The sequence below is a fragment of the Mesitornis unicolor genome, unplaced genomic scaffold (genome assembly GCF_000695765.1).
Source record: "Mesitornis unicolor isolate BGI_N332 unplaced genomic scaffold, ASM69576v1 scaffold33386, whole genome shotgun sequence".
Taxonomy (NCBI): Eukaryota; Metazoa; Chordata; class Aves; order Mesitornithiformes; family Mesitornithidae; genus Mesitornis; species Mesitornis unicolor.
The window spans coordinates 67,549-80,001 of NW_010192293.1; the positions used below are offsets into that span (position 1 = coordinate 67,549).

The following is a 12,453-nucleotide window of genomic DNA, read 5'->3' on the forward strand; positions in this document are numbered from 1 at the left end:
CTTGATGGACACAGAGCATCCCCATGGCACAGCTGGATGCAGGGCATCCCCACGGCAGGGATGGACACATGAGGAGCACAGAGAGTTTCTCATACACGTAGGAAACACCATGCCACCAAATTGCAGCACGGACCGGCAGCCCTGGAGGCACGGCTGGGGAGGCCAAAAAAGGTGCTGCTTGCTGCCAGCACAGTGCCTGGGAGAGCGCAGTGATGGATCATTACAGCCTGCACACAACCATCTAAGTAAAAGCCTTATTAAGAGTTCATTCATTTTATAAACTCTCGGTGTGATCCACAGAGGGAAGTTAGATTGCCCAGTCTTACAATATTCTGTGTAAACACTGACACGCGTCTAGCAATTTTAACTAGATCAATCTGCAAAGGAGACCAGCAGTGGAACAAAAAAAAATAAAAATGAAATTAAACACAGGGAAATATTCACTGGGAGAAGCTTTAAGGAAGCAAGCAGAAAAATACAGAGAAGGACGAATGGATGGACAGAGGCACACGAGACAAATGGACCTACCTCTGAAGCCATGAAAACTAAGTCTGTAAATCAATATCAAAATCCTTAGGTCCTCAAGATGGGGAAAAAATGTCCTCCACAGCCATCTTCTGTGCATCGCCGAGGCTCTGGAGGCCTTAGCAGTCTGTTTCCCAAAGCATCCCTCCTCCTTCTCCAGCAGTCACCAACCCAGTCACAACCACGCAGCGGCTCCTCCGATCCCATCTTGCCCCCGCTGCGCCGGCTGGCCCTTGGGATCATCCTCCTCCCTGCTTGCAGGATGCTGAGCGCTTGCTTTGCTGCTGGGCTCTTCCCTGCTCCCTCCTGCGCCCGGGGGCTGCGGGCACAACCCTGGACCCCCCACGCTGGGAACCGGCTGGCCACTGGCCACAGGGTGGGAGGTGATCTTCGGGTAGGGACAAGCAGTGAGTCCACGGTAGGCTGACAACATACACACGCGCACAAGCGCACACACACACAGGAACACTTCTTTCTGTTTCCAGGATGGATTATTATTTTTTTTAATCCTTTTTTTTCCTTTTTGCAAAAAAAATGCAAGCAAAAGAGAGAAAAAAAAAACAACCAAGGTTTTCTATTGAAGGTACATCTCTTCTTCAATATGAAGACATTAACTGGATTGAGTCGGATCCCCCATGCAGTGGTCAGTGAAGTCCTTTGGTAGTTGCCGGAGCAGCACCCGGGTATGACAGCAGGGAGCTCCGGAGATGTCTGAGGACACTTCCACCCAGTCCATAAGCAGAGAGGGGAGCAGGGTGAGCAGGAAGGGCCAGGGCAGGGACGGAGGAAGAAGAAAAGAGAAGGAAGGTGGTTTTGTTTCTCCAGACAGGATTCTCCATCTCGTGCCTCTCCATTCCCCAACAGCCCCTTCCTCCTTCTCAGTTTTGACCACTGCTCTCTGGTGGTGGGATTGGAGTCTGGTCTCTAGGGTTTGGGTTTGCTTCCCCAACGCACATTGGTTTGTCTTCACGGTTTTTTGTCCTTTTTTCATTTTTTTAAATATATGATTTGTACATATTTATATGTATTTATACGCTGTTCCCCACGACATTAGTAAGTGTGCTTCTGTTGGTGAGGAACGGAAGTCACCAGCTAGAGATGAGTCCCAGGAACATCCTTCATCCACAGTCGCAGTCCCTGGGCAGCGGCGGCACCTCTCCAACCTCTGCCCCGCGGCACCCGTCAGTTCCTCCCCTCCCACCTCTCCCCCTCTGCTGCGTGCCCTCCCCGTCCCCTCCCTGTTGAATGAGGGGATGTCATGCCATCGAGGTCGGAGACTGACTCATCTGTACTCGCATAGACTGGACGCTGTTCAGGATCTTCTTCTGGTGCCCAGCCAAAGTCACCCCTATTCTCAGGAGGTCTCTGGAAGACAGACAGACAGAAGAACATCAAAATGGTTGTGGGGTTGGTGTACCTATCTGCTGCCTCTAAGCAAGCGTTCCTGCAACCACAATCCGCCCTGTCATCCAGCCCTGGCACAGCACCCAACTCACTCAGATGTCATCTGGGCGACGAGTTGCAGGGAGGTGAAGCCAGCGGTCAGGAAGCTGTCCCGGTACTGGCTCATCTTCACAGCACTCAGCCAGTCATCTACTGAGGTAAAGGCAGTGAAGTCGGGGATGGAGCGGTCGAGGAGGGGCTGAGAAGGCCTGCAAACAGGACACACTGCTGGGGACAAGCCCGGCCTGCACCCAGGGGCTGCCACTTATGAGCCCAGCCAGCGCACCCACGCTTTCCCCAATCCATACTCATGCTCCCCCCAGCAAATGCCTGAGACAAGGAAGGCCTGTCCCATAGGAATCCTGCCCTGCCAAGCAGAGCTGCACAACCCAGGACGTTGTAAACCAGCTGCAGGAGCCGCAGGGACGGAGGCACCAGCAGAGCAGACACCGTGCCCACACGGTCACACGCCATAAAGAATCAAGAGCAAAGAATTATTGCTGTTGCTCAACTGAAAACTACATGTTCTTTGCCTGACTGTCAGCAGAGCAAAGACAGAAACTCCCCGTGCCTGGCAAATGGTTTATGAATCCCTGTCCTTCCTGCCAGCAGCATGAGCTGCTCGGGAAGCCTTCCACCGTGGCTTGGGATGCCAACATGAGAGCATCCCCCTGCATGCTGGGTGACTCACACAGCGGTGATGGTAGCCACAGTTTTGAGGCTTGCCGGGTTGCGGATCATTTTGTCGAGGGTGTTGACTATCTCGGTGAAGCGCGGGCGAGTGTTGCGGTCCTTCTGCCAGCAGTCCAGCATCAGCTGGTGCAGGGCGGCAGGACAGTCCATGGGCGGCGGAAGCCGGTAATCCTGCTCGATGGCATTGATGACCTGCAGGGCAGCAGGGAACAAAGCAGCTCGTGAGGACGAGGGACTTGGAGGTTAAAAAAAGGATAAAAAGGCAGCCACAGTGAGGGGTGAGCCACCCCCGCTGCTCCTCTCCCCAGGCCGAGTTGCCTGTGCAGGCAGATGCATTGGAGACAGTGGCGTGGCTGGCCGGGAAGGCAGCTGCCAGCCCATTTGATCACCAGCAAAGGGAGCAGGAGGAGACGCTCCTGGCTCCGATGGAGCCAGGGCTCTCAGAGGTTAATCTTCACTCTGATGCTCTGTGTGCCGTAGTTCCTCCCGGCAGAGAGCTGCCACTCATTATCTCGGCAGATCGCATCGGAGTATCGCAGTCCAACTACCAAAGCTCTTTCCCCGCTCATAAAACCCTCTGAACATTTTCAAAGGCCCTGCAGCTTCCTGAAGTCCAATTACCAGCCCACTGGCTTTTCTTCCCCTTTTCCCTCCTCGCATACTCTCAGTCTGTTTCATCTCCAAAACCAAGCGCTGCCGAGGAAGGAGTGGATAGCCTTTCAGGCAGGGCTTTCTATTGGAAATGAGCCCCCCACACCCTCAGCAGCTGCACAGATGACCCCAGACTCCTCCCCAGTGCTTACATCTTGGTTGGACATGTCCCAGTAGGGCCTCTCCCCAAACGACATCACCTCCCACATGACGATGCCGTAGCTCCAGACGTCACTGGCCGAGGTGAACTTACGGTACGCGATGGCCTCTGGTGCCGTCCACCTGACAGGGATCTTCCCTCCCTATGGAAAAAGGAAAAGCAGCTGAGAAATGGCAGTCTTGGCAGAGGAGTCCGGACACCCGCGAGCCAGGGTTGGAGACATGCCACACACCCCCAGCCACTGGTCCCCAGGGACCCCGCTGAGGAGCTGGCAGGCTCTGATGGCAGGAGCCAAAAACACCTCCATGAATTCATCTTGTACCTGCACAAAAGGGCTTAGCTAAACAAAACAAAAGGGTTTATCCAAGGGTTTATTACACTCAGGTGTCACCCCTGAGTGATACCTCCTCACTCCAGCTGCCCTGCAGGACACAGCACATCAGTGGCCTCTCCGGAGGTCCCTTCCAAGGGTGGCAAGGGATACACAGGACTGCGTTAGTGCTCATCTCAGGTAAGGAGCTGAAGGTATCCCCAGCCCTTGGCCTTCAATGGAAACAAAGTCTAACCTAAGAGCATTCTCTTTGGCACCATCTCAGCTCCCACAGCTGCTGGAAGGTCCTTCCAGGCCCACTTTTAGGGTCTGAGGTGAAAAGCAAAACACCTTTAAGCCCTAAAGGAGGCGTGGAATAGGAAAGTGCCTTTGGCAGAGCATCCCTCATTTCTCCTAAAAGCTCAAAATCAGGCTCAGCATCTCAAGCCATCCCCATCAAAACAGGGCAGGTCCCAGCTCCTGGCAGGACAGGAGGGGCTGGGGGCCATGCTCGAGGGGGCAGGGATGCTGCAGGGGGGCAGCACGTACAGAGGGACTTGCTCCTTGGCCAACCTCTGCTAAAATAACACCAAAAAAAAAGCACCAAGGGATGAAGGAAAACCACAGACACACACAGTATTTACTCCAGGCAGAATTGCATTGTAAATCGTTTAGTGCAATTGTTTTTCGTAGCCACTCCAATGAAGCGTCAGCTGCTCTTGAGGGATGAATGGCAAAAAAATTTTATTTGAATAACTACAAATGGAGAAATTAACTACTAGGTTGTTTTTCCTGCCTTTTCCCCAGAGCGAAAAACCTGCTGTGGGTGGCAGAGTGATGCAATTGCAGGCACAGCATCACTTCCCAGCTGCCAGGGAGATCTATTATGGCCTAAATTAAATAAAAACACAGATGAGATAATCTCTTTTATCTCTAAAGGTGGGGAGAGTCTACTTCATGCCTCATCTCAGCAGCTAGTGTCGGGGTCTTTGAATAAAAAAATAAATCATGGATGTCTGCTTAAAGGCCACTGCCTGCAGGATAGGTGTGGGCAGCGAGCGGGGCAGGTCCAGGGAGGGGGAAACATCCCAAAAGCAGGGGAGGAAGAGCAAGGGGCTGCAGTCAGGCTAAAACACGAAGCCAACCTCAAAGGCATCCCTGTTGGTTTCACATTTTGGAGGCTGGAGCCAGGTCCAGCACCCAGGCACAGTTCAGCAGTCAGAGACACTGCTTCTGCAGGAGGTGCAGCCTCGGGCTTGCACCCAACGCACACTCTTTTAATTAGTTGATTAGAGAAGGTCAACAGGTTGCACATCCCCTTCTCCTCTCTTCATCCTCAACACCAGTAAGGGCCTCGCGAGCCCACAGGCAGGAGGATTGCTGTGGTGGGGAGCTGGGGGTGCCCCCAGGGCAGCAGGGGGAAGGAGAGAGCGGGGCTGCCATTACCTCCAAGGAGTTGAGGAGAGGAGGGTGGCTGGGGAACACTGGAGCTCCTGTTAGGCTCCTCTCTTTAATTAATGCCTGGAACAAGTTTTCAGCAGAGAAAGAGCAGACCTGGAGCGCTGGGGGAAGGGGAGTTAAAACTTCATCACTGAGTCATCAGGAGATGCTGTGATCTCCCTGCTTCCCCTTCCCGGCCTCTCCAAGGTCTCCTCTGTGCACCTTCACTCCATGAAAGAGAGGGAAGAGGCTTATCTGGAAAGTGCCGAAGGCAGAAAGGTGCTTGGGGAAGGAGGGAGGCATAAAACTCAAAAAGGAGGAAGAGAAAGGAGGGAAAAGAGGATGATAGGTAGGAAAAACAGCCAGGGTCTCTAGGCCATGAGCCCAAGTGGTGGGAACTCTCCTGAGATACTCCCATCCATGGCAGAAGCTCCAAGGTGTACATCCAGCGTTCTTCTCCCAGGTCCGTCTGTCAGTGGGTGCAGGGCAGGGATGGGGGACGTTGTGCAAGACAAAATCTTGCAAGAGTTACGTACCAAGGAGCTGGTGTAGGTGGGGTCAGATGTATCATCCTGCAAGTAGCGCGAGAGGCCAAAGTCTGACACTTTGCACACCAGGTTGCTGTTGACCAGGATGTTCCTGGCAGCCAGATCTCGGTGCACGTAATTCATCTCTGCAAGGTACTTCATCCCGGCGGCAATTCCTCGGAGCATCCCCACCAGCTGGATCACTGTGAACTGCCCATCGTTTTGCTGTGATAAGAAAGAGCAGGCATGGTGGTGAGTGTATGGACCCCACCATGGGACCAGAGACGCTCACCTCCAACTTTGGGAGGATGCTGCACCTTCATAAGGAGTGCCCAGATGCCTTGCCCTGTCTGATTTAAGGAGAGTAGAGAGCCAGCACCAAGCCTGTGGGGCTGTACAGCACACTGCAACTACCTCCTGAGCTAAGGCAACAGACTGGGATGCCACCACCTTGTTCCTGAATCCCAAGACTGAAGAGCCCCAATGGTCCCACCTCGCCTTACCCGCAGGAATGAGTCCAGGGCCCCGTTCTCCATGAACTCTGTGATGATCATGACCGGTCGGCTTTTGGTCACCACCCCTTCCAGTCGAATGATGTTGGGGTGGTCAAACTGCCCCATGATGCTGGCCTCGCTCAGGAAATCCCGGCGCTGCTTCTCAGAGTAGCCAGCTTTGAGTGTTTTGATGGCCACATAGATCTCCCGCTTGCCGGGCAACTTCAGGCGTCCCTTATACACTTCTCCAAACTCCCCTGCAAGTACAAGAGCATCTACTACCAGCTCTTCCTTCACAGAAAACATTGCAAAGAGTAATGGTACCTTGAGCTGTTTGGTCTCCAAACCAACCAGCTGAGAAATGCCAGCCAGTGAACACTTCAGCAATGCTCTCACCTATAAATCTAGCTGGCTGTCCTCTTTAAAAGGGGCAACGTCTCCTGCTGAGGACATGTTTGGGCTTGCAACCTTCTCCAGGCTGACAGAGCCTGGTACTGACAGAAGCAGAGGTTGAGGCTCCTCTTGCAAACCTCTGCAAGAAGGATTTGCAGAGCAAATGAAGAGTATTTAAGGACTACCTCAGATATAAGGTGTCAGCACTGATAATCTCAGTTGCCTTTTTGCACATCACTTATCTCAGAATGGAAAATAATTGGGCTGTTTTCTCTGATTTAAAATACAGAGAAAGCATCCTCTCACTGTCAGCAGGAGAGCTTTATCTTCACCGAGGCAAAATTTGCCTGTGGAGGGATTACAGTTAAGCCAGGTTTACAGCCACTTTGCCTTGATGAGCAGTAAAGAGTGGCTGATACTTTGCTCAACTTGATCCCAACCAAACCAGCTCATTGCTTCTTTGCAGCTTCCCCTCCCTGGTTTCTCACTTTCTCTTCTAAGAGTATGACACAGTTATTTAAAAATGGCAATAAAAGCAGCACAGATGACATACAGATATGTGCATGTGTCTGTATCTATACATATGTATGGGAATATGGCATAGACTAGAGCAAGATCTGGCTTTTTCTTGTTATCTCATGGAAAAGCTGATTAGGAAATCCCAAGAGGCCCCACAGTTACACAGCAAATATGTTCACGGAGCCTTTCCCACCTCAGAGGAACTTTGAGAGCAGAAACCAACCTCACAGCCACTCTAATCCATCACAAATGCCGGAAAGCCTTATGTCTCAAGGCTTTCTTGAGGGTTTCACAGTGAAGGACCATGTGTGCACCCCTAGAAAATTGCCCCAGGTACGTGTGTGGCCACACAGGAGTGTCTGAGGGCAGGGAGGGATGGGTGGCAGGGGACGGGGAGACCCACCTGCTCCAATGACTTCTTCAATCTTCACAAAGGACACATCAATCTCCTTGGCGAACTCTCGGACTGCCTCATTAGGGTCCTCATAAGTGAAGGGGTCGATGTAGATCTTCATCCCTGGAGACCCTTGTTGCAGGAAACATGGGAGCAACAGCAAAAGGGAGAGAAAACCAAGAGCAGTTGTGCCATGGCCAAGAACTGGAGACCCTGCTGTCCTCACATCTCCATACATTAAAACAGACGCCTGCACCACTTCCATAGGCCCTTATCATCCTCTCTGGTCTCCCCACACCAGCCAACCCTCCCCTGGATCCCCTCCTCTCCCTCTCTGCCCTCTACTCCTCTACCATTATCTATCCTCTTCCTCCCTCCAGGCAATGGGGAGCAGTTACAGACCTGACCTACAATTAGGCAGTTTTACAGTCAGGGCTTTATGAGGCTCCATGCATTAGTGAAGAAATATTTATTTACCTCAAAAGGCCTCTGATAGCTTTGTGGCGGCTACTAAATTGACAGAGTGCAGCAATTATAATCAACAACCTGGATGGAGCCATAAAATACAGCTTGGCCAGCCTCCGTGACAAGCGTGCGGTCCCTTGCACAGGGACAATGTGTAGCAGCGGGATCTGCTCATGCTACAGGGAGATGCTGTAAGTGGACTCCTGTCCTTTTCAAATTGGGGAAAAAAAACCAAAACAGGCCCTCAAATTCCCCAAAGCAGATTTGCTGTGGTCCCTCTGTGGTGGTTCAGCCTCCCATGCCACTTCTCACAGAAAAATTGGACCAGGGATGGTGTAGCAGCCCACTCAAGGTCATCTCTGGAGGAGACCAGGAGGGACACCACTGCCTGCTCCTCCTCCCCGAGGTACCTTGGTGTTACGGTGATTAGCAGTGTTTGATTACACTATTAAGGACCTCGCCAAGGGCTGTGATTGCACCATGCTGGCCTTTCTAGAGCTGACACACAGAGGACTGCATGGACCACAGCAAATCTGCTTTGGGGAATTTGAGGGCCTGTTTTGGTTTTTTTTCCCCAATTTGAAAAGGACAGGAGTCCACTTACAGCATCTCCCTTTCTAGGCCTTTCTAGAGCTGACACACAGAGGACTGCATGGACCACAGCATCACCTCTGTGCTGGGAATCTAAATCGGTTTCCAGCTGCTTTGCAAGTTTGCTGGCAAATAATTTGGGAGGAGGCACAAAAGCCTCGCTGCAGGGTATCGCTGGTGCAAAACAGTCACCGAGAGAGAGCCGTTTGCAGGGGCCCTGGGACCCATGAGGAACCAGGCAGGAGCATTCTCATCCCCAAAAGGGACGTCTGGGGCAAAAACTCTGTGCCTTGGAGGCAGGTGGGGAAGGCTGCAATGAAGCCATCTGTGCATCTCCCAGTTCATAAATCCCTTTACGGCTCTGTCTCATACACTTTAACTGCCCCATAAATTTTTTTACAAGAGCAGCTGATGCTCCAGCCAGGATTACAAAAGGATTTACAGGATCGTAACCGAGACTGACTTGCTGATCAAAATATTGAAGAAATAAAGGAGACAATAATGTCAATGTTTCCTGCCCACTGTCAACACAGGCTGGTTTTTCAACACCCTCTGACGTGCCCTGGGGTTTGCCCGTGGCCTCAGTCAACACCAGGTTCACCGCCCTTCTAATCCCCATCCCATCCAAATGAGTGGGATTAGGGCATCTAAACCAATTATACACCTCTGCAAACCTCAGCCATCGGCTCGTCATCACCACACCAGCAAAAGCCAGGTGAAATGCTGGGTATTGGAGTGCAACATCGAAGGCAACCCATGTGGGAGCTTCTCAGAAACAGAGCTTTATGCTCTTGGAATCACCCCGATACTCCTAAGAATTGGATTAGGCCATTTATTACTACCCCAGACAATGGTAAATTATTTATCACTCTTAGAAAGTTGGAGTGCTCTGCCCTGCAACCCTGACTTGAGCGTGAGGTCCCTCCCGACATCATTCTTCCTTGGGAATAAATATTGTCGGGACAAAGAAACACCCTCGCCTGCCAAATCAGCACCGCTTCAACAGTGCACTTGCCCTACCTCCCCTATCTCAAAGCTTGCGGCGAAGTAGCGGCAGAAATAAAACATGAGAAATTACAAACTGAGAGTCCCATCTCACCCCAAAACCCACCAAGGGAAGTCCTTGCCAGCAGCAGGCAATCCCTGGGGGTCTCCCAGGAGGGACGGCAGAGCAGCGCTGGGGAGGCTGTAATTGCCATGCCGCTGAGCACACGGGTGATTTGTTCTGGTGGATGCACTCGTTACTCCATTAGTCGCTCACCACAAATTTCCCACCTGTTTCGCTCCAGCATCTGCAATAATCCAGCGCCTGGAGGCTTGCTAACCTTGAAAGGGTTTTGCTAGCGCGTCCAGGAGCCCCAGCACCCTCAGCATTCAGGCACCAATTCTCACATTGCCTACCTTTAAAAACTTAATGCAGACGCCTGCTTCGTTGCTTTTCTGCCTGGTTTGAACACCCTGGGATTTGGGGTGCTTGGGCTGAGGTAGGGATGCACACAGGATAGGGAATATTTAAAAAGAGGGCGGGAAAATGGGAAAAATACATCCATCTGCAGCCCGACATGGGTTTAGCCATCAGGTATGAAATAAATGTTCCCCATCACCCATGGTGCAGAAATGCAAATAAAAGAGGGAGGAAAAGCACAGGTCCATCATATTTAAGCATCACCCGGTGATGTTTGGAAAACAGCTTATCATTTGCTGGGAGGTTTATGGCCCCTCACAGCCCTGCCATCACCTTGGGAGGGTTTGATAAGAAGCCAAGAAGGTCAAATGAGACCGAGCATGCTGCTGCACGTTGGATGCAGGTTTAGGAGCATCTTCCCTGTCTGGTTTTCTCCACTCACCTCGTCCAGTGCTGTAGTGCTGTAATTTGTCGCTGTACACTGCCTCCTTGCTGTAGGCGCGTTTCCTGGGAGAAGAGGGGAGAAAACAGCCAGGTTTGAGGAACCAGCGGCTGGCAACGGCCCCAAACCGCTCCCCTGCCAGTGACACTCAGCAAGCAGTGGAAGCTCGGTGCTCTCTACACCTACAAGGATACCCTATCCCTCCCCTCCTACCCCAAATCTCTCCCAGCTCCATCTCACCACCTCCACCTTCCAGGGACACAACACAGCACAGGGACCCACCTGCTGCAGACAATGGAAATGGCCACCAGTGAGACGATGAAGACCACCCCGGCTGCTGCGGACCCCGCAATCAAAGGCAGCTGCTCTCTCAGCTCTGACTTGTAGTCATCTGCAAGAGAAGAGGGAGCACACCCATGGAGTAAGAGCAGATTCCTGGGAAGGGGTCCTGTAACACCCCCTCTGACTCTGTGGGTGCTGCTCCCATGGGAGAGTGGTGGGACAAGGGGGATCCAGGCAGGAGCACTGGTTGAGGCACATGGTGAGCCAACGCTGTGTTGCACGAGGAAGGATTGTCACACTTGCCTCACACACGTTTTGGGTTAAAAATATGGAAAAGAAGGTCCTAGGAATCAAGTCAAACCAATATGCATGTGCCCAGCTTCCCAAAGAGATGAGATTCACAAGGTGCCTTTGTCCATGCCTCTGGGGTTTCTCTTCTTTCAATAAATTTAAACCTGTTGGTTGTTTCAATCTAATTTAACATGAGGTCTCACAGACACAAAGTTCGTACAAGTTGCAGGAAAAGAAGAAGAGAAAAGACCCCATTAATAACCCTGTGTCCTCCAGCAGCAGGTGAAAGCCGAGGTGGCACAGGGAGGACTGGACATGCCTGGAGCAACCCTGAGAAAGCCACTTGCCACCTCCATGCATCTCCCTCATTTTTCCCTCCTCCTGCCCATTAGCAGTGTGGGTACCCACAGCCATGACAGTGGATGGTACCCAGCAGACCCCACACTCGTGGGGGCTCCAGAAACACCTCCTTCTTCAACCACCCCTAGCAAGGTCTGCCAGGCTGTGCCAGCAGCCATGAGCAAAGGTTAAAATAAAACTCACTCCAAAAGAAAACATTTAGCATACTTTTATCTGTATTTTTCTACTCTGCAGTTAATTACTAGCAACTAGATTTATCTCTTGCACACCATTTAAATCTTGTGAAATTCTCATCTAACAATCAATTATTATTTAATAATCTCCACTATCCATTCTTATTAAATTTCAATTAATTGCTTATTTGAGGCAGAATGTTTCTTCTCGCTTCTCTAATCCTGAATATTCAAGGCATTGGAGTGGTTTATTACCATTTCCTTCCCTTTGGTCACCCCGTGTGGTTTTCCTCTTCCCATTCCAGCTGGCACTCAAGTCAAGCACAAGCACAAGGTGACCCAGTTTTAGGAAAGAAAGAAAATTTTAGGAAATGCAGCCAGCAGGGCTGACACCCATGGGTGTCACCTAACCAGAGCAAGAACAGTGCTGGCAAATGCAAGGAAGGGGCTCTCTGCAGGGACTTCAGCTTCCCCAGTGTCTGGAGGGGTAGGAGGACAACAGAAGGAGTCTTGCTTCATGGATTTGTCCCAAAGGTAGGATTAATTAAAAACGCTCTCATGAGTTAGTCTCTAAATGGATCCAGAGTTTGTGGGTGCAGGAAAGAGCTGAGGACACAAGAACACACAACTCTGACAAGGAGGCCAGAAGAAGGCATGAGGTCGTGAGCTGCCCTTTCCCTTTGACACAGCACCTCAGGGTGGAGTATCAGCATTTGGAGATGGGTCTGACCCTTCCAACTTTGCTCTGATGGCTCAGAAGCAGCTCTGAACATCCCAGCAGAGCATCCCAGAGTCCCATCTCCAGAGGTCCACAATCTTCTGCTGCTCGCACTCCACCGTGACAGATTCACAGCTGATGGCAGCAGGGCTCTGCCACCACGCTTGGATGCCAGAA

At 51.6% G+C, this 12,453-nt stretch overlaps 1 protein-coding gene across 5 annotated transcripts in view; it reads right to left on the bottom strand.

Moving 5' to 3' along the window:
• Positions 1 to 1,508: 1,508 nt before the first annotated feature.
• Positions 1,509 to 12,453, bottom strand: part of EPHB1 (EPH receptor B1) — a 38,109-nt gene continuing 27,164 nt past the window's right edge. For 2 of the 5 annotated variants that reach the window (XM_010187036.1, XM_010187033.1), the window contains exons 7-15: positions 10,735 to 10,843; positions 10,453 to 10,517; positions 7,559 to 7,681; positions 6,253 to 6,500; positions 5,759 to 5,974; positions 3,465 to 3,614; positions 2,660 to 2,853; positions 2,022 to 2,177; positions 1,509 to 1,890 (exon numbers count right to left, since the gene is read on the bottom strand). In XM_010187036.1, coding sequence (XP_010185338.1) covers positions 1,782 to 1,890; positions 2,022 to 2,177; positions 2,660 to 2,853; positions 3,465 to 3,614; positions 5,759 to 5,974; positions 6,253 to 6,500; positions 7,559 to 7,681; positions 10,453 to 10,517; positions 10,735 to 10,843 — 1,370 coding nt within the window. In that variant the 3' untranslated portion in view covers positions 1,509 to 1,781. Of the gene's footprint in view, positions 1,891 to 2,021; positions 2,178 to 2,659; positions 2,854 to 3,464; positions 3,615 to 5,758; positions 5,975 to 6,252; positions 6,501 to 7,558; positions 7,771 to 10,448; positions 10,518 to 10,734; positions 10,844 to 11,340; positions 11,345 to 12,453 lie in introns of all 5 variants that reach the window. The other 3 variants (XM_010187034.1, XM_010187037.1, XM_010187035.1) reach the window with 3 other exon arrangements.